General features: G+C 39.7%; 1 protein-coding gene across 6 annotated transcripts in view; it reads right to left on the bottom strand.

Annotated features, from left to right (window-relative positions):
• The window catches only part of PCGF5 (polycomb group ring finger 5), a 65,302-nt gene that overhangs the window by 23,291 nt on the left and 16,934 nt on the right, over positions 1-25,077 (bottom strand). For 4 of the 6 annotated variants that reach the window (XM_071439106.1, XM_071439109.1, XM_071439111.1 and 1 more), the window contains 2 exons: positions 9,793-10,102; positions 492-588 (listed from right to left, as the gene is read on the bottom strand). In XM_071439106.1, the coding sequence (XP_071295207.1) occupies positions 492-588; positions 9,793-9,904 (209 nt within the window). In that variant the 5' untranslated portion in view covers positions 9,905-10,102. Of the gene's footprint in view, positions 1-491; positions 589-9,792; positions 10,103-10,210; positions 10,303-10,541; positions 10,747-25,077 lie in introns of those variants that run through there. The other 2 variants (XM_071439108.1, XM_071439110.1) reach the window with 2 other exon arrangements.

The raw sequence follows: 25,077 nt of genomic DNA, 5'->3' as shown, positions 1-25,077 counted from the left end.
TTATTTTCATAAGTGTCTTTTCATTAATTTTACAGCAGATTTCAATTCAGATTGGTGGACTTATGCCTTGAAAAACATTGCTTTTAACATGATTCATTTTCTATATGCTGCTCTAAAAATAAAAAGTTGCCATGAGGTTTGGATTGCCCTAAATAATTAAAAAAAACCCTCTAGAATTTAATTTCATGTAAAGAATAAAAGGTATCGGGTTCATTTATTTGTTTAATAGAGATATTATTTTTTTTAACTTGTACAATAGAAGCACTATTTCTGTGTCTTTCCCTTATGTTTCCTCCTTTTACTATATCTGAAAAATTCAATTTAGACTGTAGTGGGAGCTGAGAAAATGACAACCTATATGGCTTAGAACAGTTAATATATGCATTATACAAATAAGCAAAACAATTATTGCCCTTTTAGGATAAAAACATTAAGATTTGTTGTTGTTGCTGTTCTTGCATTTCAGCAAATGCTCTGAAATAGATTCTTACCTTAACATTTCTAGTGGATTGGTCTCATGCACTTGGTTGCCACACCTGGGACAGTCATTGCTGTCTTCAAAGTGTTGAACAATACAAGTCTTACAAACTAAGACAGAGAAGGAGAAAATAAAAAGAAAAAACCCACTTAGACAAAATCTAAATAATATTGCTTGAGTATGACCTAATGATACCTGGTAGCTACCTCACACATCAGAAATAAAAGAATATTGTCCTAAAGTAAATAATTACAATGTATCTTATCTCTTTCTTGTTCCCCAAAACCATCATTAGTTCTGCTCCACTGGGACACCAAGGTCAGCAGCACAGGCTGGACAAGCACTTTAAATTATGAGATATTTCTGCTACCCAGAATTCTCCCAGCATCACAACACATGAAGCCTATAGCCTGTCCCACCTTCAAGAGCAGGATCTCAGGTGGGTGCTGGGGAACTTCCACCATCACCTCAGCTGATCTGAAATAACTTACATCAGTTCAATGGTGTTGCTTGCAGCTGAAAATACTGGTTTAAACACTTAATGTAAGAAAAAAGGTCACAGAAACTGTACACAGGTTCAAAGTGTTTCCTTTTTGACAAAGTGCTTTCCAAAGCAATGACAGAATGTACACTCAACATTTAATATTTGAACCTTATAATGAAAAATCAGGATCAGGACCATGGCAAGTATCAATAAACCCAAACCAGCAACAATGTGAATTTAAAAACCAATCAACTGAAAGTAAACTAAACAAGGTGCTACACTACTGTTGCTTCCAAATGATCAATTACAGACTGTAGATTTTAATGTCATTAATTATGGAAGCCAAGCTGACAAGAACAAATATGCCTGCTATTATTACTGCACAACAATGTTCTGGGTGGAGATAAACTCTACCCTCTTCTTATTATTAATTCACCTACACTGAAATAAGAACTGCAAATTCATCAGTAAATGGACAGAAAAAATAAATGGACTGCTGTGACTGCAATATGCTTTCTGCTGAAACACTGTAAATTTTTTCATCAATTACTTAAAGCATGAACATCTCTAAACAAGTTGGTAAGTCCTAATTGTAAGACTCCAGGAATCTTGAACTTCCTTTAACAAACAAAGCCTGTATTTGTCTTTGCTTTAGAATGCTCAGAAGGGTTATATCAAATCAGCTGATGCTGATAATGCACACATATTAAACTTCCATGCAGGTGTTTCTTCCAACTGCTTTAAATCACTAACTTAAAGACATTAACTTTACAGCCCAAGATTGTCAAGGAATTGTAAAATAACTCTTCTGTCAGTTAAGCATTTCAGCTGCAGCACCTGATAGCTCCTGTTCCTGGTGTCTATATGAATCTGAATTCACTGCTTCTGTCAGGAGAAGCTGTATGGGTTAGTGTGGGTGAGGACAATACCAATGAACCACCAGGTTAAGAGTCACAGGCTGTCTCAGAAATGCCATTAGTTGGAAACCTCAGTTCAAAGAGTGGGGCAGAAAAGGGCTGAGGAGCAAGTATGATGATGAAATCATGGAGTCTAACACAGATGTAAATTACTGTCATCTGGAAATTCATGTAAAAGTCACTGAGGTAAGTAACAGAAGAGTTTGGCTTACTCTAGACTTCTTCTAACTTGACTTCATAGAAACTGAGCTTAAAGATAACTCTTTCTCAATGGAGTTTCATCTGCTAACCCCTGTAACAAAGGAAGGAGTTAGTCTTTATGTTTTTGGTAAGCCTTCTGTCTGGTATAAACAGCAGCATCTCTATGGAGTATTTCTAGCCCGAGTTAAAATGATCAAGAATAAACAAAGTGGGAAAATTTGTAAAAATGTAATTACAACTGTTCAATATTAATTTCAGAATTGATAAATACAACCCCTAGCCTTCTCTTGTTTGGAAAATGTCAAGGCTTCCAGGCTGGATGAGGCTCTGAGAAACTTGAACTAGTGGAGGGTCTCCTTGCCCATGAGAGGAGGGTCAGAACTCATTAAGGGTCTGTTCCAGCCCAAACCATTCTATGAATTTTTTTTTTGCAACAGAGACTCAGAGAATTAGCACAAAAATTCTTCAAAAGGAGAAGGGGCTTTGTTTCAATACCAGAGTGATTTGGTTTCTTTTCCGTAAGCAATAGAATTAGCCTCCTTCTGAAAGGATTTCCTTGCATTTTAGAAAAACTTTCTGAAATTCTTAAGAGAATTTAATTCCCTTCACTTGTTCCCAGGATTTCTGCTCCACTCATGTCAGAGAAGTTCTTGAAGTCTGTGATGAGATGACACTGTTCTTACTGCATTGAGTTGTCTTGTAAAGATATTTTACATTTCAGCTTCCTAGGTTTTTTGTTTGTTTTCCAAACTAAAGATAAATAGGGCCTATCTGAGCTATAGCTTTCATTTACATCCAGAAGAAATCTGAAATTATTACTATTCAGAAGAACTCCATGCCATGGGATCAATAACTAATACACTTATTTAAGTCAGATAATTGACTCCATAAAATCTCCCAAACACTAAACACTGCTAAACATAAAGCTTGCTAATATCCACAATAATGTAATTGGAAGAAATATTTATAATATAAACCAATCTATGGAAAGGAGCTGAATTCCTCAGTCTGAACACATTTTTGTGCCCTCTTTATACTTTTTGTTTCTCAGAGGAGACAACAGTGTTGGAAGGCATGCATGGTCCAAGAAAGGACCTAATGATTAATGGAGAGCTTAATTTCCAGTGTAGGAAAGGTCTTTGAGTAGAACATATACAGAGAAGACATCTTAAGGAACCAAGAACCTTATTCCAGTCCTATATGGATGTTTCTCTATGCCAATAAACACACAGATCTGGATCATGTGTTTGTACAATCAGCTCAATACCATAAAAACCCCCCTGAAACTGTAAATCAATACTGAAGTAATCTAAACCAACTTTTGCTTTTTCTCATGTAGAACTATGTTGTTATGAGAATTTGCTGATGACAACTAAACGTGATTTACCAACAAGAATATAAGGGTAAAAAATACATATAAATTCTAGCATGCAAGAATAACAAACTGATACATGATACTCCTAGTGGGATCATCAACCAAATATTTTCCTATATGATAGGTATAATCATCCTCTGTTACTCTCAATGTAAAACACTGAACATTTTTCAAAGCCTATCTCTTTGGAGTTTCAGAGAATGAGATGAAATCTAAACATTGGGTGAAAAAGGTAGGCAAAAAGAGAATCCTTAAACACAATTAAATGACAAATATCATTAATTCACCACCTTAGGGAAAAAACCAAACTCCAAACCAAAACCCTTCAATGCTTCTGGTACAGATTAACAAAATAACGTAGTTTCATTTGCTTTACTGTAGGTCATGGTAGGGCAGCAAACGGGCAAAAGAAAACTGCTTAACCTAAATGTACAGTTTGCAGAATTTTGAGGTAGATGCTACACATGCCAGTGAAATGAAAACTTGAATTTCACAGTCGTACAATGACATTTTAGATGAGACACAATAAAAGTTAAACTCATGTAAGATGACTTTCTGTGGCTGATAAAAGTACTTGTGTGACATATGCTAATTGGCTGGCTGCATAACAATGCTGTTTTCCAATACACAGATATGTGGTTCACACATTCTTTCAGATCTTCATAATCAGATGAAAAACATAGATACAAGTGCCAAGACTGGGCTGTATGTCACAAACAAACAAAAAAAGGATATCTCTTATGAATATCTACCTACATATGTGTCCATCCAGGTTACTGTTTAAATGTTGATTAATGAGGGACCAAAATAAAACTTCATATTGCATTTTTAAAATAAAGTATTCTACAAGATAATGTTTAATTAGTTAATTGTGGTACAAATTCTTTGTCAGAACTCATCCTGTGAATTCTTCCAAAGATTTCCTCTCTCAAAGTTAATCACTCTGATTCAGTGAGCAAAGGAAGGGCACAGGATATGCACAGCTAGTGGAACATCAAACCCATCTAGTGGAACATCAAACCCATCTCACTGATGGCACAGAGGTGCAACAGGGCATTTGGTATATTTACTGAAGTATTTCATTATCTACCTTAAGCCTGCTTTAAAAGCACTTACTTTTAGGGGAAGTGTTTGCTTAAAAACAGGACAGAAAACTTCACTTAACCACCCTTTTCAGAAACTATACAAGTGGGACTACTCCTCTCTTAATTACTTCTACCAGACACTGTCACACTGGATTTTCTTTTGTTAAAAGGGAGAGAGAATTTCAGCATGTGATAACCAAGAAAGACTTTTTGTGTTGAAAACTATTTAAAAATAACATTTAGGCCCTGCTATATGGCACTGACTAAAGTTTTTGCAGGAGAAGGAGTCTGAAGGCAGCTCAGCTTGCTTGTCTGAGGGTGAGAAATTTTGCTGCAGTGAAGTTTTTTTGGGATCTTGTGTTGACAGCATAGGTTTTTAGCAAAATCTGAAAACCACTCTGGTTGAAAGATTATTTGATATTGAAAATTATTTCTCTGGTAAATTTCCTGCAGGGAAGGACATTTCTGAAAGTTCCTAGTCTGCCTTGGTTGGCAATTTCTTAACACAAATATTAGAGAGACCAACTAGGAGTAATGCACCTTTTGATCTGTTCATAAACAGGGAAAAGTTGGTGATGAATACAGCCACAGAGAGCAGCTTGCCTTGAGGTGAGCTGAGGATCTTGAGAAAGGGTACACATTTAAACAGCACAGTTAGGACTCTGAACTTCAGGAGATAGGACTTTAGCTTGTTTAAGCAACTGCTCATCAGATTTCCCAAGGAGACTATCATTGGAAAGAGACTTAAGAGAGCTGGCTGAGCTATACAGTCCACTGTATAGGGAATTATGGCAGAATTATGTCAGAAGAACTGCTTAGTGCACAAGAATTGCTTAGTGCACATGGTTCCTAATTAACATGCAAAAGTAGATCATATTAGAAGTGGAAACAAGAATGGGAAACAAAAGGATATAAAATCACTACTCTGGCACTTAAAGACAAAGGTAGAAAAGCCAAGGCCCAGCCATAGCTAAAACTGATGAGAGACATAAGGGAATTGTGTAAGTATGCTGGTAGCTGAAGGAAGCTTAGACAAAATATGCCTGTTAATGAATGAGGGAAACAACTCAGGAATAGCTTATACAGAAAGGTTTGAAGTCCTCAGCATCTTTTTGCCTTGGTCTTCACAGGCAGTGCTTGATCCTCCCTGCATACTAGCTTGATTTGGGAAGGAGAGGGATAATCAACAGCCAAGGAGCAGCAGGTTAAAGCCTACTGAGAAAGACTGGATGTACTTAAATCTACAGGTCAGCTAGGATTCACTAAGATGAAAGCTTATCACCATAATCAGGGTGATTATGAGAGGTACCTGCTGACTAAAAAAGAGTGGTGTGTTATGGGCACCTGTAATAAAGAGGGGAAGGATGGCCCAGGGAAGTACAGCTGAACAGCCTCCTCTAGCTCACTAGGAAGATGGCAGATTACATCATGTCCCTTGGAGTCAATTTCCAGCTATGTGAGGGACAAAAATGGAATCAGAAAGTGGAAACAGCAATTTGCCAAAAACAAATCATGCTATAGGCTGGCAGGTGATGTAATAATAGCTTGTACCATTTGAACAGCAGTTACAAGAGTGACAGAGCCCATCTTCTGGGGAGTGGCAAACAGTATCACAAGGAGCAATGGTCACATGTTGACATTTGGAAGGACATTCAGAAAAACTAGATAAACACTGTAGCATTGGAATTGGTTATTAAGAGAAGCTGTGGAGACTCCATGCTTAGAAATTCAAATGTCAACTACACAGAGGCATGGCTTGACCTGGTAGAGTGCTGGCAACTAACCTGCCTCCTGCATGAAGTTAGCCTAGACAACCTCCAGATGTTTGTTGATGTTTTCAACCAACATTTCTATGATTGTGTAAACAGTCTGTTATTTTTTAAGATACTAAAGAATGTTCTTGAGGAAAGTTTATTTTGCAAATTTTCTAAGTGCACACTGTACTAAACATGGGAGTGACTCAGGAGACAGATGATGGGACGTGCCCTTTAGCTCACATCCAGGCTGCTTCCATCAGTGGTTCTTAAAACATCCTTGACAACTGTGTAACAGACTAGAAAAAAAGGTTTCAGTCCATAAGACAAAACCATTCTGTTGAAAGTAGCAAAAAAGAAATGAAGTACTGAATTTGCAGAATAAGTAATTCTGCACTAACACAACTGTTTCCTTTCCAACAGAGATAGGAAAGTTTGCAGTTCTGGTACCCAAGTTCCACTTAGGTATTATTCACCCAGTGAATAGTGGAGTTTTCTGTCCAACATTTTCAAAAGCCCCAGCAGAAACATCTCTTTTTGAAAAGACACTCATTTCTCAGAGCAGGACTTAATATTTTCCAGAAATACAGAATATGCAAATGAACTGCTAATTCCCTGCTGTGGTTACTACTGATCACATTAGTTCCCCTATGATCACTGGAGAACATCTATGTCAATACATGCTTTTCATCTTGTCCAAAGTCATACATTGCACTCCCTGAATCTAATGAATTTACACTGCTTCTTCAACCATTAATACCTGCGGATTTTGATCATTTGTACAACACTGCTTTCAATCATTTAGTAATTAGTAAGTACAAGACAAATACCAAAGGACAGTTAAAATCATTGTATACTGTGTATCTATTTGGACAATACTGAAGAATCATACCTGTATGGTACCATACCTGTACTTGAAAAAAAAATTAAAAATATTAAATATTTTCTACAAAATAACTTAGCAGAGTACCTCCCTGAATTCTTCCATTACCTTTTCCTTTGCAGACATAAGATTTGCATATCACCACTGTTTTCAAGTTTTAAATTTTCCTTTCCATCACTGTAATCTTTGTATCTTGGTAACTGAAACTAGACTTTGCTTTAAAGAAACACCACCATCTTTCCTACATTTCTACTTAAGGACCCAAATATGTGGCAGTTCTTTGGTGAGAAGACCTGTTTAACTATATGGCAGCTCAGTAAAATTCATGTGCTCTGACCTGGGAACTAGGCAGTGACAGAGCTGGCTCATTGAAGAGCTCACAAACTACAAAAGAACAAAAGAAGCAGATGCTGCTGAGAAGAGAATGCTCCTCATGCCATTATTGTTTTGTAATAGGACCAAAAGTAAATAAAAAATAAATTATGTAAACAAAAAGATACCACAATAAAAACATTTTTTTCTTAAATCTGCTTTCCAATGTAGCTATTTTCCCTTAACCCCAACCTTTTAAAAGTTGTCAATGTTCATTAAACTTCAACCATAAAAAAATAGCTAATACTGGAATTTTCCTAGTTTCTTTAAAGGGAGAGAGAATTTAATAATATATTTATCTGTCTCTAAGAAATTTACCTCTGTTAAGTACCTCAGTCTTTTCCTGATTCTTTGTCACTATTTTCCCCCTGTATCCAATAAAGAATGAAAATCTTCCTTAGCACTCCTTTTCTTGATAATGTATTTATATAAACATTTTTAATTGTCTATTATGGCAGTAGCCAGATTAAGTTCTGGTTGGGCTTTAGTCCTTTTAATTTTCTCTCTTCATAACTTCATGGTGTCCCTGCAGTCCTTCTGGGTTGACTGCCCCTTCTTCCAAACTCAGAAACTCTACTTTCCTTACTAGGATCCAGAGAAGGCTTTCTGTACAGCCAGGCTGGTCGCCTTCCACTAACACTCCCTAACACATTCCCTGGTGCAACCCCACCAGGTCTCCTTCCTTGCCTATCCCTTCTGGAGAGTTTTATGGCCATCCAATCCACTGCATCCTCCCAGTTGTGTGAGTTATCCTGCCATATTTCTGTGATGGCCACTGTGCTGTAATTTTCCAGCTGCACAGTGGCTTCCATTGTTTTAATTCTCTGTGTGTTTCATATAGTAGGGATGCAACACCAAATTGTAAAAATTAACAGTGAAGACATTAACAACTGCAAGAATAACACTGCACAGCAACTACAGGAAATGCCAAGACAAGACTTTAAATGATATTTATTAAAGGTTTAAAAATGGGAAATCTACCAAAAGACATACGCTTCCTCTTACTCTTCTTTTAGAAGACTTCAAATGTTATTTGGAAAGATGTCAAATTCTAAAGGAGGTCCAGTGAAACTACTGGCTATTCAGAAATACATGTAAAAAAAGCAAGCATGTAAATAAACTTGTGAAAGTAAGATGAGTTTGACAGGACCCTTCATATGTTTAATATAATTCATACATGACAATGTATGATGATGTAGTAGGAGCAGAAGACAACCTAAACAACTTTTCCTGAGACAGTTTCATTGAAAGAGATCTATTTCCTAAGTAAATATTTTGCCACCTTCAAATATTTCTCTGCATTGTGCCATGGAACACTGCAGAGAGATGTAGGCCACTGCTGAACAAACTAGTGTATCCATCACACATACTGCCAACAGATACATCAGTTGAAGCTTCAAGCATGGTTATATGATCAAAAGAGCACACCTGACCTAATGATCTCACCTGAGATAGGCCACAGTGATACGTCAGGTGTTAGAGCCAGCACTATCACCACTAGCCTAGGGCAAACAAAGGGTCTCTGTACTCTGCCAGGTCCAGCAGAGCTGACATACCCTCCCAGAAAAATGGGTCAGGTTGGAAGGGAGCCCACTGGGTCATCTGGTCCAACCTCTCTGCTCAAGCAGGGTCATCCCAGAGCACATGGCACAGAATTGCATCCAGACTGCTCTTGAATATCTCCAGTGAGGGAGCCTCCACACACCCTCTCTGGGCAATCTGTTCCAGTGCTTGGCCACCGATACAGTAAAGAAGTTCTTCCTCATGCTCAGGTGGAACTTTCTGTGCATCACTTTCTACCCATTGCCGCTTGTTCTATTGTTGGCACTACCAAGCAGAGCTTGGCTCCATACTTTTGACATCCACCCTAGATAGTTACACACCTTAACAAGGTCCCCTCTCAGCCACCTCTTCCTGAGCCTGAACAGGCCCAGCTCCCTCAGCCTCTCCTTGTAAGAGAGGTACTCTAGATCCTTGATCAACTTAGTACTCTCTGCTGGAACTGCTCCAGGAACTCCATATCTCTCTTGCACTGTGGAGCACAGAACTGCACACAGTTCAAGATAACCCAGACTGCAGACCAGTGTTTAGGAAACTTCAGAAGAGACTGGATTAATTGAAAATATTTAATGTAAAAATTCAGTAAACAAAAACAAGCACAGTGGTCATATTAAACACATTAACACTTAAAAAAAACCCCAACAACTTATGAAGGAGGGACTATTTTAAAAAGTATTACTTACAGGTATGGAGGCACTCTGTTACTGTAGTTGGCTTGATAAGATAGCCTTTACAGATATAGCAGGTAATATGAGGATTGAAATCTTTCACCAAGTGCTTCCTCTGAGTAGCCATTCGTGGAGCAGGAAACGCTGGCAGAGTGCTTGGGGCCAGAGAAGCAAGTCTGAGAGGCGCTGATGTCCACAGTTCACAAGAGCTGCGGCGCTGCTCTGTGCAGCTGGACTTCTCCAGGCATTTGATCCTAATTCCGCAGGTCTCACTGAGACATGGCTCATAACTCCTGCTTCTGCGCCGGGCGAGTCATTTTCCTACCTGTAACACACGTGGAAAACGAGAGCTCCGTGAACCTGGCCGGACAGCGGCGATGCCCGGAGGGCCGATGTCGCCATGAACTTGGCAGCGTTCAGGGCTGTAATTTACATAACAGCAGCCGCCGTGCGCCGGCAGCCGAGGTCCGAGGCCGTGCCCCCGCCCCGCCGGGCTCCGGCCGCGGGCGGGACGGGCCGGGGCCCGCGGTGACAGGTGCAGGGGCCGCGGCCACAGCCCGCCCGGCACAACAGCCCACAACAGCTCCGCTCCGCCCCGCCGGGCCGGGCCCGCAGGCCGCGCCGGGCCCGCGGGGAGCAGCCCCCCCGCCGCCCCGGCCCCGCGGCCGGAGAGGGCGGCGGCCGCCCGGCTCTGCCCCCGCTCGCCCGTCCCTCCCCTCCCGCACCTGCGGCGCCTCCCGCCCCCGCCGCGGCCCCGGCCGTACCTGGCGCAGCCCCGCGGCCTCGGGCGGGCGCCCGGCGAAAGAGAAAGGGAAACGCCGCGCGCCTCCCCCGCTCGGAGCGCTCCCTCCTCCCCGCCGGGCTGCCGCGGCCGGTCCCGGGGCGGGCGGGACGGGCGCGCAGGCGCTGCTCCCGGCCGAGCCCCGCTGCGCCACAGCCCGCAGCGCCGCTCGGGGCGGCGGCGGCCGGAGCAGCGCGGGCTGCCCGCGCACGGCGGCCGGACGGCAGCGGGGCGGCGGCGCTGCCGGCCCCAGGTGAGCGCGGCGGCGGCGCCCTCCGCTCGGCACACACCCGCCGGGGCACCGGCGCCGTTTCTTAAAAATAACTTCAGCTTCTGCCTGTGGAGGGGTGGAAGTTAAACCCATTTTTCCAGCCCGCAAACGCAAACACTAAACACTGCACTAAGTTAGCCCGAACGCCGTGAAAATACGTGTGCTTTCCTCGAACCGGGACCAACTAGCCAACGGCTTAGCACGAGTAAAAGCTGTCTCCGTGGTTCAGTGCATCTGCTTTTGCCCCTCCTAGTCACAGAAACTCATCATATTACCAGGTAATTGCCCATAAAACTAATGCTACCTTAATTTTCCAATTGTACTGTTTCTAGAAAATTTCTTTCATACTGCATTTAACAATAATGACAAAAACATAAGGAGACATTTCCTGTATCAGCAGCAATGCCACCACATTACCTACAACTGTTTTAGGTCTTTGCTCTTCTGGTCTGCATTTTGAAATAAGTGCTCATTTTGCAGCGGCCCTCCAGTGCACTCTTCCCTTTCATCTTTGTGTAAGAGCTGCAACAGCTGAAGGCTTTCATAACTTTGGCCTGCTTCTGCTATCCAGTTTTACTGCTGTAATATTTACCAGGCAATAGATCTCCATTAACATCAATTCAATGGCTAGTCTGAATCAGGTGCATCAAAAACTGTTACAATTAAAGTTACAGTGCAATGATGAATGCATGATAAACCAGACAGAGCAATCCAACAGAATCTGAATGATTTTTTGTGATAAAATGTTCATCTTGTATGAGGTTATTTCTCCACAACATGAACAATGAACAAAAGTTTATATAGCTAAAAATCTTTTGAAGCAGCACACAATCATAGAGTATTCGGAGTTGGAAGGAGCCCACAAGAATCATTGAAGTCCAACTCCTGTTCCTGCACAGGAACATCCCTGAGTCACACCATGTGCCAGAAAGCATTGTCCAACTGCTTCTTCAACTCTGTCAGGCTTGGTGCTGTGACCACTTCCCTGGTGACCCTGTTGCAGTGCCCAACCACCCTCTTGGGTGAAGAACCTTTTCCTACCCCTCCCCTGACTCAGCTTCAGGCCATTTCCTTGGGTACTGTCACTGGTCACCACGGGAAGAGATCAGTGTCTGCCCCCCTGCTGCCCCTCACGAGGAAGCTGCAGCCTCTGCAAAGTCTCCCCCATGCAGAACAAGCCAAGTGAGCTGAGCCACCTGCTCCTCACAAGGCTTCCCCTCTAGGCCCCCCACCATCTTCAGAGCCCTCCCTGGGCACTCACTCACAGCTTTAGATTTTTCTTACATTGAGGGGGCCCAAAGTGCCCCAGCACTCAAGGTGAGGCTGCACCAGTGCAGAGGAGAAGGGGTCAGCCCCCTGCCCGGACTGGCAGGGGATGCTGTGCCTGATGCACCCCAGGATTCGGTATAGCTTCATGGAGTTGTGGTTTGATGGTTTAAACCTTCTACTGTTAACTATTATTTGCAGTTTTATACCACAAAACACACACTGACAAGTCACAAGCTAAAGAACACTAAATAGAGAAAGAGACAACAAAAACTATTCTAAGTGAGATTTCATAGCATAGTTTATCAAGTATCCCATTTGAGAAAATAAAGAACCCAACATTTTCTAAATGAATCAATCAGCTGGGCTCATGTTTACACGGTAATGGATGCACAGTATTCTATTCAAGCACATTAAAAACTTAGTTATGTCATTCATTATACTGTGTAGGCCATGCAGTAATGCTCACACAGCAGTTGGGATACTTGCAGACTACACAAGTGGTATTGATCCCCATAAGTCATGCTGAAGTCCCTCTTTTAAGGACAAGCAGGACCATGCCAGGCAAGTGATAGTGTAGATGACAAATTTTTGCCTCATCTCTCCACAGTGCAGGAACTCAGTCCTGCTGCTACCAAGTTGATGCTGACTGAAGTGATGAAAGCTGAGGCTTTCAGCACCTTTCCAGACCACAACATAAAGAGCAAATGAGAAGCAGCACAGAAGAAACTCTCATTTCATTATCAGAGGAAAGTGGATCCTTAAATACTTATGATTTATATCATCAGGAAGCAAATTGTGTTAATAAATGCCTATGAATTAATTATAAATTCAGAGACAGTTAACTTCTAGCACTGCATTCAACAGGTTTATTTAAACATACAGGTCCATATATGTGATGTGAGCATTTTGATCTTCTTATAGCAGTTTAAAGGTAACAAGAATAGTGTTTGAATCAAACAAGGCATTCATTTCATATTATGAAAGAAACAGAATTAAGAAATGAACTGAGCTCATCAGAGTAGATATGTGTCATTAGTGACAGGAAACATGGTGTCCTGGTTCTCTTGCAAATATTTCCCCAGCTCATCTGGGTTCTGAATTTGTTCACAGGGAAAGTCCCAGGCTATTGGGTCAGAAAATTCCTTTAGGAAATTTTCTCCCATGGCCCATTTTCTCCCATTCCTCACACCACTCAGGATTTTCCATGCCTGGGTCAGGTGCCTCCTCAACCCCTCTGGACATCTCAGCCCTCACTCTAGACAAGCTGCAGACTGGATAGAGGAAGCTTACCAGATAAAATACCAGGAAAGTGGTCTCTTGAACATTCAGGGGAAACTAAATATTCTCAAAAGGTGACATAACAGATTAAAAAGAGAAGAAGGAGAGGAAGGGCTGGGAAACCCCATTCCCTACTCCTCCTCTAACAAACTGGGTGCAGTTTCCAATAAATCCCCAAAACAGGCTACGGAAGCTAAGATGAATGAACAACAGACCATACACATTTTGAACAAACCCCAGTACCTTTGTTAACCCTCTAAAAATCATAATCATCATACCCAGCAAAACAGCAATCCTAATCAGTGCCCTTCTTCTGTAAAAGCTACATGTTAGGAACAGTACTGGAGCTATTTGTGGGTGAGAAAACAAGCCTAAGTCTAGGGACCAGAAAGACATCAGTGCCTCAAGCCAGAGAGATGCTATAAATTCAGGCAGCATGGCTACTGACTGCTTTATCCCAATAGAGGGTAAGTAAAACCAAAATGCAATCAGGACAAATTTTTTTCTACTTCCTCAAACCCCACATTGGGTGCCAAAATATTTGTTCTGGTTTGAGACAAATTTGGGAGAAAACACCCAAAAGGTGTCTCCTCTGAAAAGGCAGATTCCAGCAGCCCTTCCCCCAACCAGTTCAGGAGAAAATCTCCTTGAAGAAAACGGAAAAAAGCTGTTTCTTTAACAAGCAAAGTAGACATAAGCCTGGAAAAATGGATAATATTAAACAATAAAATTTCTTGCTATTCTGAAGAGATGGCAAATTCAGAGAGTCTGTCTGTGGTTCAGAGGGTTCTCCGTGGGCTTGGCTTGGCTCTCACTCAGTCTCTCCAGGGCTCAGGCCTGTCCAGGCTGCAGGGCCACTGGGGGGGGGCAGGGAGGGGTGGCCCTGAGCAATTGTCCTGGTGTTCCAGACCAGGGAAAAGCTGAGCAGTTCCAGAAAAAAGACACTGTCCCAGGAAAATCTTTCTTGACTCAGGTCACAGATGAGAAACCAGCTTAAAAAGCAAAGGAAAGCTGCCCTGCCTCTATCCATGCTGCAGACAACACACCAAGTGAAAGGAATCTGGGGAGGAAGTGAAGCTTCTGCAGACAAAACTGCACACCACTGCTTCTCCCTCCCTTGGCTCTTGGATCTAGTGTTAAGGCACAGAACTCAACATCCAGCATCAGCAGATGGTGGGGGATTCAATACAGTATCATAAAGTCACCCTAGGACACATGGTATGACAGAGCTGGTGACTATAGCCCTCAAATGAGTGATGAAAATACAGCTGCTCTCATTTTTCTGTGTTTCTTCAACTTTTGACTCTCTCATCAACTGACTTTCACTCAGAAGTCCTCAGTGTTCTCTAACACAGTGCTTACTTCTTTAAAAAAGTCAAGTCCTTTTTCACGTATATGACTTTCCTAACACATAGAAATAAATGCTGCTTTCTAAGCATTACCATCCTTGAAATCTCTGAAGAACTACTGTATCATCCTGATGTGAAACAGAGTAATAACTTACATTCAATATCAATAAGATGTATCTTTTGAAAGGAACAGGACTGTTCAGTCCTGACACACAAGAACTTGTGAACTCCAAGCATTTCATTAAAGCAGTTCTACTACTTTTTGAAATATACCAATGCTCATTGTCAGCTCCCAAGTAAATTTCAGACAAAATAAACATTGATCAATAGAGCCAAATTCTCAGCAAAATTTTAAATGAGTGAATAATACTAACTTTGCAAGAAGATCCACATTGGTACAATGTTACATCCTTATCAAGCTACTCTAGAGTCTTTCTAGGCAAGGCTCCAACTACCCTCCAGTTATCCTAAGAGTTACTTGTATTTTGTAGATGAAGGAAATACTGAAATCCATCTGAACTACGAAACTAACAAAACAAAAAATCCTTATTTTCTTGATAGAAATTGTGAAGCAATCTGAATGGCATTTAGAGAGAACCACAGCATTCACCTTCACCGGATACTGATTCTCTAGACATCTGATGGAAATGCCATTTTACAGCTTTAAAAAACTTCTGTTCACAGAATTCCCTAGGTTGGAAGACACCTCTTGAGACCATCTAATCCAACCTGTCTGCTCAAGCAGGGCCAGCTAAAGCAGGTTGTCCAGGACTGTATCCAGCTGGGTTTTGACTATGTCCATAGATGGGGCTGTACACACTCTCTGGGCAATCTGACCCAGTTTTGATCAACTTCATAGTGGAAAAAAATGTTTTCTTGTTATCAGATAGAATTTCATGTGTTTCAATTTGCTCCTATTATCTCTTTTCCTGTCAGTGGGCACTACTGAGAAGAGTTTGATTTCTTTATCTTTATTCTCTCCCATCAAGGAATTATATATGCTGAAAGGATCCCCTGAGACTTTTTTTCCACAGCTGAGCAGTCCCCGAACTCTCCACCTCTCCTTATACGAACAGTGCTCCAATACCTTAAAGACCTTTGAGGCCCTGTGGGCCCTCTGGGGCTCTGAGACTTGCTTCATGTCCTTCTTGTTCTAAGAACTGGACACAGCACTCCACATGTCACTTCATCTGTGCTGCACCACAGACAGGAAAATCAACCTCCCTCAAACTGCAGGCAACCTAGTTAAAAGTACTGCATACTTACTCAGGTAGGAAGAAGAGTTCACATATAACCACCTGGGATCTCTAATTTCCAGTGTTAAATTCCCAATCAAGCAGAACATTATCTAGAATAGAACACTAACTGGGTTGGCAGGACCTTTGGACATCATCTGGCCTAATGCCTTTGCTCAAAGCAGGTCTAATGTTAAAGTTAATTCAGATTGCTCACAGCTTCATCCAAAGAAAGTCTGAGTATATGTAAGGATGGCAATTATACAAACTCTCTAGGCAACTTGTCTCAACCCCTGACTATCCTCATTGTGAATTAATTTATTTAGGTTCAGTTGGAATTTTCCTTTTTCCATCTTGTACACTTTCTCATATATATGAGTAATTTACTAGCAGCAAGTAAACTTAACTCTTACTGCCATTATCCAAGTCTTTGCCATAATCTTGGGATGATGTGACATATTTCTTTGCTTTTTAGGCAAATAGTAGTAACATTGTTTATCATATAAAATTAGTAGTATGCTCAGAGTGAAAACTGCCTTTGATTTGATAGAAAACAATAGGAATCAGGCTACTCTTATCCCCATCAGTTACTGATGAAAATGATCAGCAATGAGATTTTGCATTTCTACCAATAGGGTTTTTCTTCATCCTCACTAAGCTCTCTATAAGAAGCCATATATTAGCACATAATAGCACTTCTGGGATATATATAGCATTTCTTAATGCTTACTCTTCTTTTATAGCCTAAAGTAAAGTAGCAAAGCAGGTTGCAAAATGCCAACATCTGTATTATTAGGCCATTGACAAATACATAAACAAGAAAAATGCATTCAAGAAATACTTCAAGTGAAAGGTAAAATTGTGTCACACAGTGTTCCAACTGTGTTGAACTAAATTCCAGGAACTTTTTAAAAGTAAGAGAAATCGTAAAGTAAGTTGCTACAGACTTTATAATAATTGGCTGCTAGTAAAAAAGAGAGAATCAAACAAGTGACTCCAGCAGGGGAAAGATGAGCAGATCTGTATTGTTAAACATTTCCTTAGCACACTGAAACACTGGTCAGCCATAGCACACACTGTCTCTTGCCAGCTAGGGAACCAGAAAACAAGAAACAAGGTCATAGCAGTGGGAGAGGGAGATTGCCAGTGCAAGGGAAAAAAACCTCTGAAACAAAAATTGACTAGAAATTGTCACAAGCATGAAGACAATTTAACTTCAGTCACTTGTATGCAGAGGTTGAAGGGAAAAAATATCTGGTTTAGAACATATTATTAGCTGACCATTAAACATATTGAGGGAAGATCTTGTGACAAGTTTTACATACCTCCCTGGAAACAGCAAATTCAAGAACTGTGATTATAGGCTTCAGAGGTATTGCAAGTATAAAAATAACAATCTATCTCAGCAGAATCCAAACTTTTCAGCTAAAAGCAGCTGTAGATTTAAGTGTGATGTGCATATTTTAAAAAGGTACTTATTTTCCTTCTGTTTCCTTGATTATTTTGTCACTATTCTGGATTTTTATTTTGAAGAATATTTTGAAGAATAGGCATGATTACATATCTCAGACACAAATATATTCAGAAGCTTCCCAGAGGAAGTGAGACAAACTTAGAAAATTTTACAGGCCAAATGGTCTGTTCAGTTACCCCAGTGTCCAGTGTGTGAACTGTGATCAGCTGTTGCTTTCTGGTTTGTTTGGGTTTTTTAAAGCACACTGCAGGTAAAAACAGCCCAGTAGCCAAGCTGATCCTTCATGTGCAAATAACCTAATTGACATTATTTTGGCTTTAAAGGCAAATACTCTTTGTTATAGTATAAACTTTGTATTGTGCCACAACACAAGTGGTACATTGGTTTGGCTTTTTCTTCCCCCTATAGGTAATTGATTTTTGGTGAAGTGGGGTTAGCCTTTGAAGCATCAGAGACTGCTCACAGGGGGTGATAGAGTTTTGGTGGTTTACAAGATAAAAAACCAAGATGCTTCTGTACCTCCATTTGTCTGTGTGCTTGGTTAAAAACCAGTCATCTGTGGTGGAGTTAGGATCTCTGAGCAACTGAAATACTGGTGGTATCCTCAACCTCTCCTGGATTTATCTCATGGCACGCTGACTTCCATGCACTTCACTCTGCTGTGCTACATCTCCTTCACCTTTTTATAGGGTATTGGAAACAAATATTTTGTGGTTCTTAGCATGTTCTGTAGGCTGCAAGGGAGCAGGCATTATTTCAGAGTTGCCTGATTGTGGAGATCCACAGGGCATGACCAAAGTAGTCTTTTACAGTCCTGTGCTTTATATAAATTTCTAGCAGTTCTGTATAAGCACAGAATCTAGCAAGTCTGTGTAATTACAGCAAGTAATGGTGGTGTGCTTTGGTAACATCTTAAAGAAGATACATAATTTGAAACAATTACCTTGGTTCTTAATCAGGCATTCTCCTTGCACCACGAACATCTTGCATCATCAGAATTACATTTTTGTTCTCCAGTCATTTACTTCACTTCTACTGAAGAGTTTATTAGACTGTCTCTGAATTAATGGAAATCCCACTTGTGTTGCCATTTCTGTTATTATATAATCTCCAATACTTCTTAACTACTTTACCTGTTGCTATCTGATTATATGCTTCTGCCACTTCAGTTTCCTTTTACACTGCTCTCTACAATAGTATCACCTGCTTATTCTGAGGCTTCTCCAGAGAAAATCTGCTCTGCAATTAATGCTACTTCAAGTCTCCCTGCTACTCCACAATGGAAAAAAATAAACCAATCAGTGATACTCAGAGCTACATTATCAGAAAAATTCCAGTGGTGTACTCATGCACAGAGCAGCCCAATACAGCTGTTGTCTGCATGGGCAAGACTATGTCTCCTTCATAGACTTCCACGATCTGTGGGTCACAGAGCAAACACTTGGCCAATTTGATGTATGCCTCCTTCCAGGGGAAATGTATTTCTATAACAGTATGAACATAGGTTTCAAGTTTGCTAATGAAGTCACAACATAGTCTATGCTTTTTCACAAGACATCCTAATGGATACTTGCTATAATTCTATTACTTTAAAAAAAAATCCTTGTTTCTGTAAATAATATATATCCTCTTCCATTCTATACTGCATTGTACACATATATTATATAAAAATACCAATTATAGATAATATTTTTCCCCTCAAATTATCAAAGCCACTTACATCAATATATACAGCTCAGCTCAAGTCTTCAAATAGTTTTATTCTCATCTCTCAATTTCCATGAAATTAAAAGACAAATGAAAACAATGAAAACAAACTGTAAGAAGCCTCCAGTGACTCCTACTAAAACTGTTACCAACAGATTTTGTTTCTTACAGTTGAAAACTGGTAAGAATGCAAATCAAATTGTATCACACATGTCAAACAGCTTCACAATTATGCAATCAACTTGCACTGCAAATTAAAAACAAGACTTGCTACTAGCTCTTAAGTCAAAACAAATTTAAAACGTCAATAAGCTCAGCAAAAGTAATCCTCAACAAAATCTACTCATGACTGTTATGAAGGCAGAACCAGAAAACAAACAGGCTTGAAGGGAGATAGAAAAGTAGCAACCAAATTGCCTCATCTTTTACAAGACAAATTAAGGATATTCACAATGTCTTAGGGAGCTAACTACTCTATTTCAATCGATTTTCAACAGGAGTTCTCTTTGCCGCTCTCTCAAGAATAAAACCTTTAAATTGGTAACACAATGTTGGGTGGACTCCATTTCATTAGAACTGCATGGGACTTATTCATGGGAACACTGAATGCCACTTTGTCAGCCCATTGAAACAGTCAGTTTTGCCTGAGAAAACCTAACACAGACACCTGTGCATTCAAATTGTAAAACAGAGAATGTTTCTTCTGGATAAACAAAGAGAAAATTGGGAGCAGACCAAGATACCAAGCTTCACATCCTCCTATGATCTTTTCTGACATCAATTTAACATATATATGTATACAGAGAGTCAAGGTCTGCGCAGCAACACGTTCCATGTGATCCTGTCCATCTAATCATATGACTAAAGTCACTGTGGAATTTGGTCTACTGAGTTAGATAAAAAACCTTCCATAAGAAAAAGCAAAAATAAAGGCTCTTTAGGTATTTTAGATGTTTTTAACAGTTCACATTAACAAATGAGAGTCCCTGCATGTAATATTTCACTGAAAGCATCATCTTGAAATTCTAATACTTTTTATCCACTATACTAATGGTAACAATTAAAAACTGATACATTTAGTTGATTCTTCATGTGAATAATGTGCTAGTTTTGAGGAGAGACAAACTCAGGATTCTAGCCAGAACCTATTCTCAAGTGAGCAATCAACCCATAACTTGGCATCATCTGCCAGTTCTGCAGTGACATTAGCTTAGGAAGTTGACTGGTTGTTTGTCCAACCTTAGTTCCATGACTGCATGAAACTAAAGAAGTTTGTATAAATGTGACATTATCATAAGGGAGTTTTCTAAAGAAAAGATGCATAAAACAATTCTCAAGTATGCAAAATAAGCTTGATATTGTTTTTGCAATTACAAAATCCTGGCCTTCAGACTCTGCCTGCATGTAAACAGCATATTCTTGATTCATGTGCATTTAATTAGAATGAACACAAAAACAACCAAAAACTGAGAGACCACGTTTACCATCCCTGCATCTTGAACTTCCCCTTGCAGTACTTGGAAGTCTGGATTTAGTGCAGTGCTAATGAGATCATGTAGCTCATTCTCACATTTTGAACTTGCCCAGTCTCATCAACTAGGCATGATTGTGGACACTTGGCTACAAAATTCTGAAGGAAGAAAATGTTGGTGAGAAATGTAGCTAATACTTCAGGACATTACATGCTTTTGAGTCTGAAATGCATACCATTACAGGAAAAGCCCTTCTAGAAATCAAGATGCTTGAATACAACAAAATAATACCTGTTTTGGTCCTTAAATATATAATAGCACTTAATGAAAACATCTAACAAATGTACAAATTGGATCATTGTATTAAGAATCCTGTTTTGTATACAGAGAAACAGATCTTAATTTCCTCCTCACAAAGAATCACAATCTTACTAAAATCACTAAACTCCCCTGCAGGGATATCTATACTTACATGGCAGGTTAACTCTATGTTATATCTTTAGGCCTGGATTGTGTAAACATTACTATCTTGCTTCACTATGCATGCCCAGAGTCCATGCAAGCCTACAGTGCTTATTAAAATTGTGACTATCAGTTTTCATCAAGCTTTAATCTGGAAATTCATGCAGGAATGTACAGATATATGTAACAGTCACCTCCTTATATTGTAAAAAGGTGTGTAAGTCAGCAGAGAGAATGCATCATTCTTTACTTTTGTTCCATACCTCACTGCTATTTCTAATCTGTGTTGCAAGAGTTCCAAATTCTACAGTGACTGTCAAACACGAAGAGATTTATCACAGATATAACAGCTCCTCTTCAGATTACCAGCTGACTTTTCACTGTATCAACACACTTGAAAAAGCACAAACATACCCCAAACATTTTTACTTGCAAAATTTTTCACATTTTGTAATGAACTGAGCTCCCATAAATGTTAAATACATTTCAAGAATGGTTTTCCAAAGCAAATGACAAACTATGCTAAAGATATCCAATTTCTAACCTTTCTACATTACTACAATCTGTATGCATTTTACTGAGTTTTTTTAGATGTGACTATTTTCTTCAGTGCTCTAATAACTTTAGGTTCTAGAGGCATGAAGCTAGAGGTTTTACCTATCAATTTATATGGCAAATCTCACTCCATTCCCTAATCTAATATCCTTGGGAAGCTTTTAAGAGGAAAAGGCATAATACTCTTAAAATTATTTCCCTTTATCACAAATGCATAGATGGGAATATGAAATTTTGACAAGGATTTTGGCTTATGAGAACTTGTTGATACATGTAACACATAGTCTGCTCCTATCATCATCATGCTGTCTATTTAATAATTCACAGTTAAATACAAGACCTCAGTTGTCACAGCTCAGTAGGAATAAAATTAAGGAGATTTACATTTTTCCTGCTGAGAAATATGGAATTCTGTCTAATGTTTTATCCTGTGTCTTTTAAACTTGTCAGAAACAGTGGTGCCATCATAACCCTCTATCAGTCAGGAACTAAAATATGTATTTGAGGGCTGTGTCTTCCATTATGCATCAACTTACCAAATTCCTGACAGAAACCATTGTTACAAAATATGTCTAAAACAGAATTTCAAACATAGAATAGCAATTCACAGTTTTACCTGATATATTTAAAATCTATTGTACAATTTTCTTCATTGCATTTGTTTCTCTTAACATTTGTACCAGTGAACCATTTGTACTTTTACCCTGCCGTTTTCTTTATATATCAGTTAATAGTACAAAAAACTCAAGAACAGCTGAAAACTTAAGATGAGGTACTAAAACTGGTTTCTTATAATCCTATTTTATGTTAATGTCCCTCAGTCAATAAGGAAATGCTAATGAATTTCAGTAGAGAGACTCAAAAATACTCCTGAAAAGTAATGCTTTTGGTGCAATTAATGTGGTGCTAACAAAACCACCTAACAAAGACAGCCTTAACAAAGAGAAATGGAAAGTGTACTGGTTTGTTGAAGATAGATTGCATCCAGTCGCTTTTTTAAAGATGGAAAAATAACTCCATAGTTTGTCTGGATTTTAGGAACACCTGTCCAAATCTTTACATACAATTTTTACTCAGTACAAAGTCCATTTTACTATGTTTGTTAGAGCAAACATCCTTGCTATGAACATGACCTCTCAATGGTGTTATTTTCCAAACCACTGTCACTGATGTACACAGGAGCCAATTTAAGTGGCACTTAGTGGCCAAAGAATTAAACTTGTAACTGTGGGAAACAGTAAAGGTAAGTGGAGCCTCCATAACTGAAAACTTTAAAAACCAAACTGGGTAAGGTCATGAGCAATCTCATCTGTTGATCCCACTTTCAGTAGGGGACATGGAATAGAGGAGCTCCAGAGATCCTTTCCAAGCTCAGTGATTCAGGGCTGCTGTGAAATACTAATCAGAATTACTCAACAGGTCAGGAATATGTTCATTTCATGCAGTTTTAGGCTACCTGCAAACAGAAAGTGTATAAGGTGTAAGTCCCCCCAGCTGAGTCTGAGCTGTATCAGAGGTGAATGCCATGGGCTCTGGTCTCACACCATGACTTTGGTCTCTCCTGAGACCTGGGGTTACCTGGGACACACCCAAGCCTGCACTGCCTCTGTCACCTCCTTGTCTACATCACCCATTGGGATCCACCGTGCTGAGCATCATAATGTCAGCTAAACAAAACCCACTGGGTTCTCCTAAAGATCAGTAAGATTGGTATCAGATTGCACTGCAGCTTTGTGTCCATTCCCATTTGCTCCATGACATGTCTAAAAATTTCAATTATGAAAAAGCTACTAATTTAAGGACAAAACTACCATTATAGTAAGCTTATAGTAAGCTTCCTGGAATAGTGCATAACAGCAAAATACACAGTCCTGTTAAACTGGGTGAATGGCTGCTTTGCATGGCCCAACTTCCCCCTTTTTTCCCTTCATTCAAGTTTTTTCTATTTCTCATGTCCCTTCTGCATTCCCCTGCTTCTGTGGGTTGCTCCATTTCTTAGAGGCACTAAATTTTAACTCAAAATCTGATGAACAAATTCTCTTCCTGAGAAATAATTGTGTTTTCAAAATAGTATAGCTTTGGGGTAGAGATGTTATTTAGCAGTCTAAATTCTTCTTGAAGAGGAAAACTCTATAATCTCAAATTGCAGAAGATGTCCTTTCACAGTACAGAATTCTACCCAATCAACTAAGTTTTATATTCAGGTCACTACTTGACTTTAGAACACCTAAAACCCAACTGTCCTAGAGGAGACTGCCATTCCAGAAGTGGGTAATTCAGGCTGGAAATGGGCTCTCTGTAGAGTGTGGCTCAGGATGAGAATGAGGGTAGCCAAATTTAGGGTCCAGGCTATATATTATCACAATCCAGCTCTAGGGAAATCTGGGCACAACTCCATGGACTCAAGCTTTAATTAGGTCTGTTTTCTGCTTTTCTAAAAGCACCAAGGAAATCATACACCTTGGGGATTCTGGGGCAACTGTCAGCTAGCACTGCCCAGTAAAAGAGCTCTGTTGAGCAAAACAGCCACAGAGGTGTGTGTCTTTTGGTCTTCTGTGCACAAAGGAAGAGCCTGTGTATTTTGGGGCAGAGAGGGCCAAGGGAAGACAGAGGATGTAAAATTCTTGCCTCTACAAGAAAATAAATCAGAAGAAAATCTAAAGGTTGACTGCAGTATTTAGTAAAGGAGTAAGACAAAAGCTGTAAGAAAGAAAATAATTTGTTTTTTGAAAGGGAAAAGCAGATCCATTCTTTGAACTAGCTAACCCCATTAATAACAGAAGTGAGCAGACATATCAGCATCATCTAGTCACACAAGCTCCAGGGCAAGCTGGGTCCCATTTACTGAAACACCTGACAGTATTTTTATTGGTATTTAACAAAACTGGCTAGATTACATTTAGGGCAAATATATCCAAATATATCCATTTAGCTAATACCTTCAGCTGCAGTGGAAACATACCCTTTTGAGAGTCCATCTGCTCTAAAAAGTCTACAATATAAACTGTGTTAAGGAAAGGATGCATTACTGAGCCTGTTTTACATAAAGACTAAAATATTTCTAGCTGTTTCCTAATAATTTTTGATGTCAGCAACACAGGAAGACATGACTGTCTAGGAATTAAACCTCCAACTCCCAAATTGCAATACAATGTGTTAATCACAACATTAGTCTTCATCTGAATGTTAATTTGACATGCATGTAAACCAGACAGCTAATCTCTGAGGTGAGATATTTTATTTTAAAAAAATGGCCTACAAAAATAGCCTATGAACATTTAGCCTACATTTTGGCTCATACTGCTATTGATACCAGCTCCTGAAAATAGTCTAGATATTGGCAGATAGTTTTAGAACAGGATTGGTAAAAAATTAAGAGTTAAGTCTCAAATTTTCAGCATATGGAGGCAAGTAGAACATTTTGCAAGATGCAATATTTGAAGATAA

The sequence above is a fragment of the Agelaius tricolor genome, unplaced genomic scaffold, assembly GCF_023055355.1.
Source record: "Agelaius tricolor isolate 1412-34295 unplaced genomic scaffold, bAgeTri1.0.p SCAF_13, whole genome shotgun sequence".
Taxonomy (NCBI): Eukaryota; Metazoa; Chordata; class Aves; order Passeriformes; family Icteridae; genus Agelaius; species Agelaius tricolor.
This window is presented reverse-complemented; position numbering and strand designations above follow the sequence as displayed.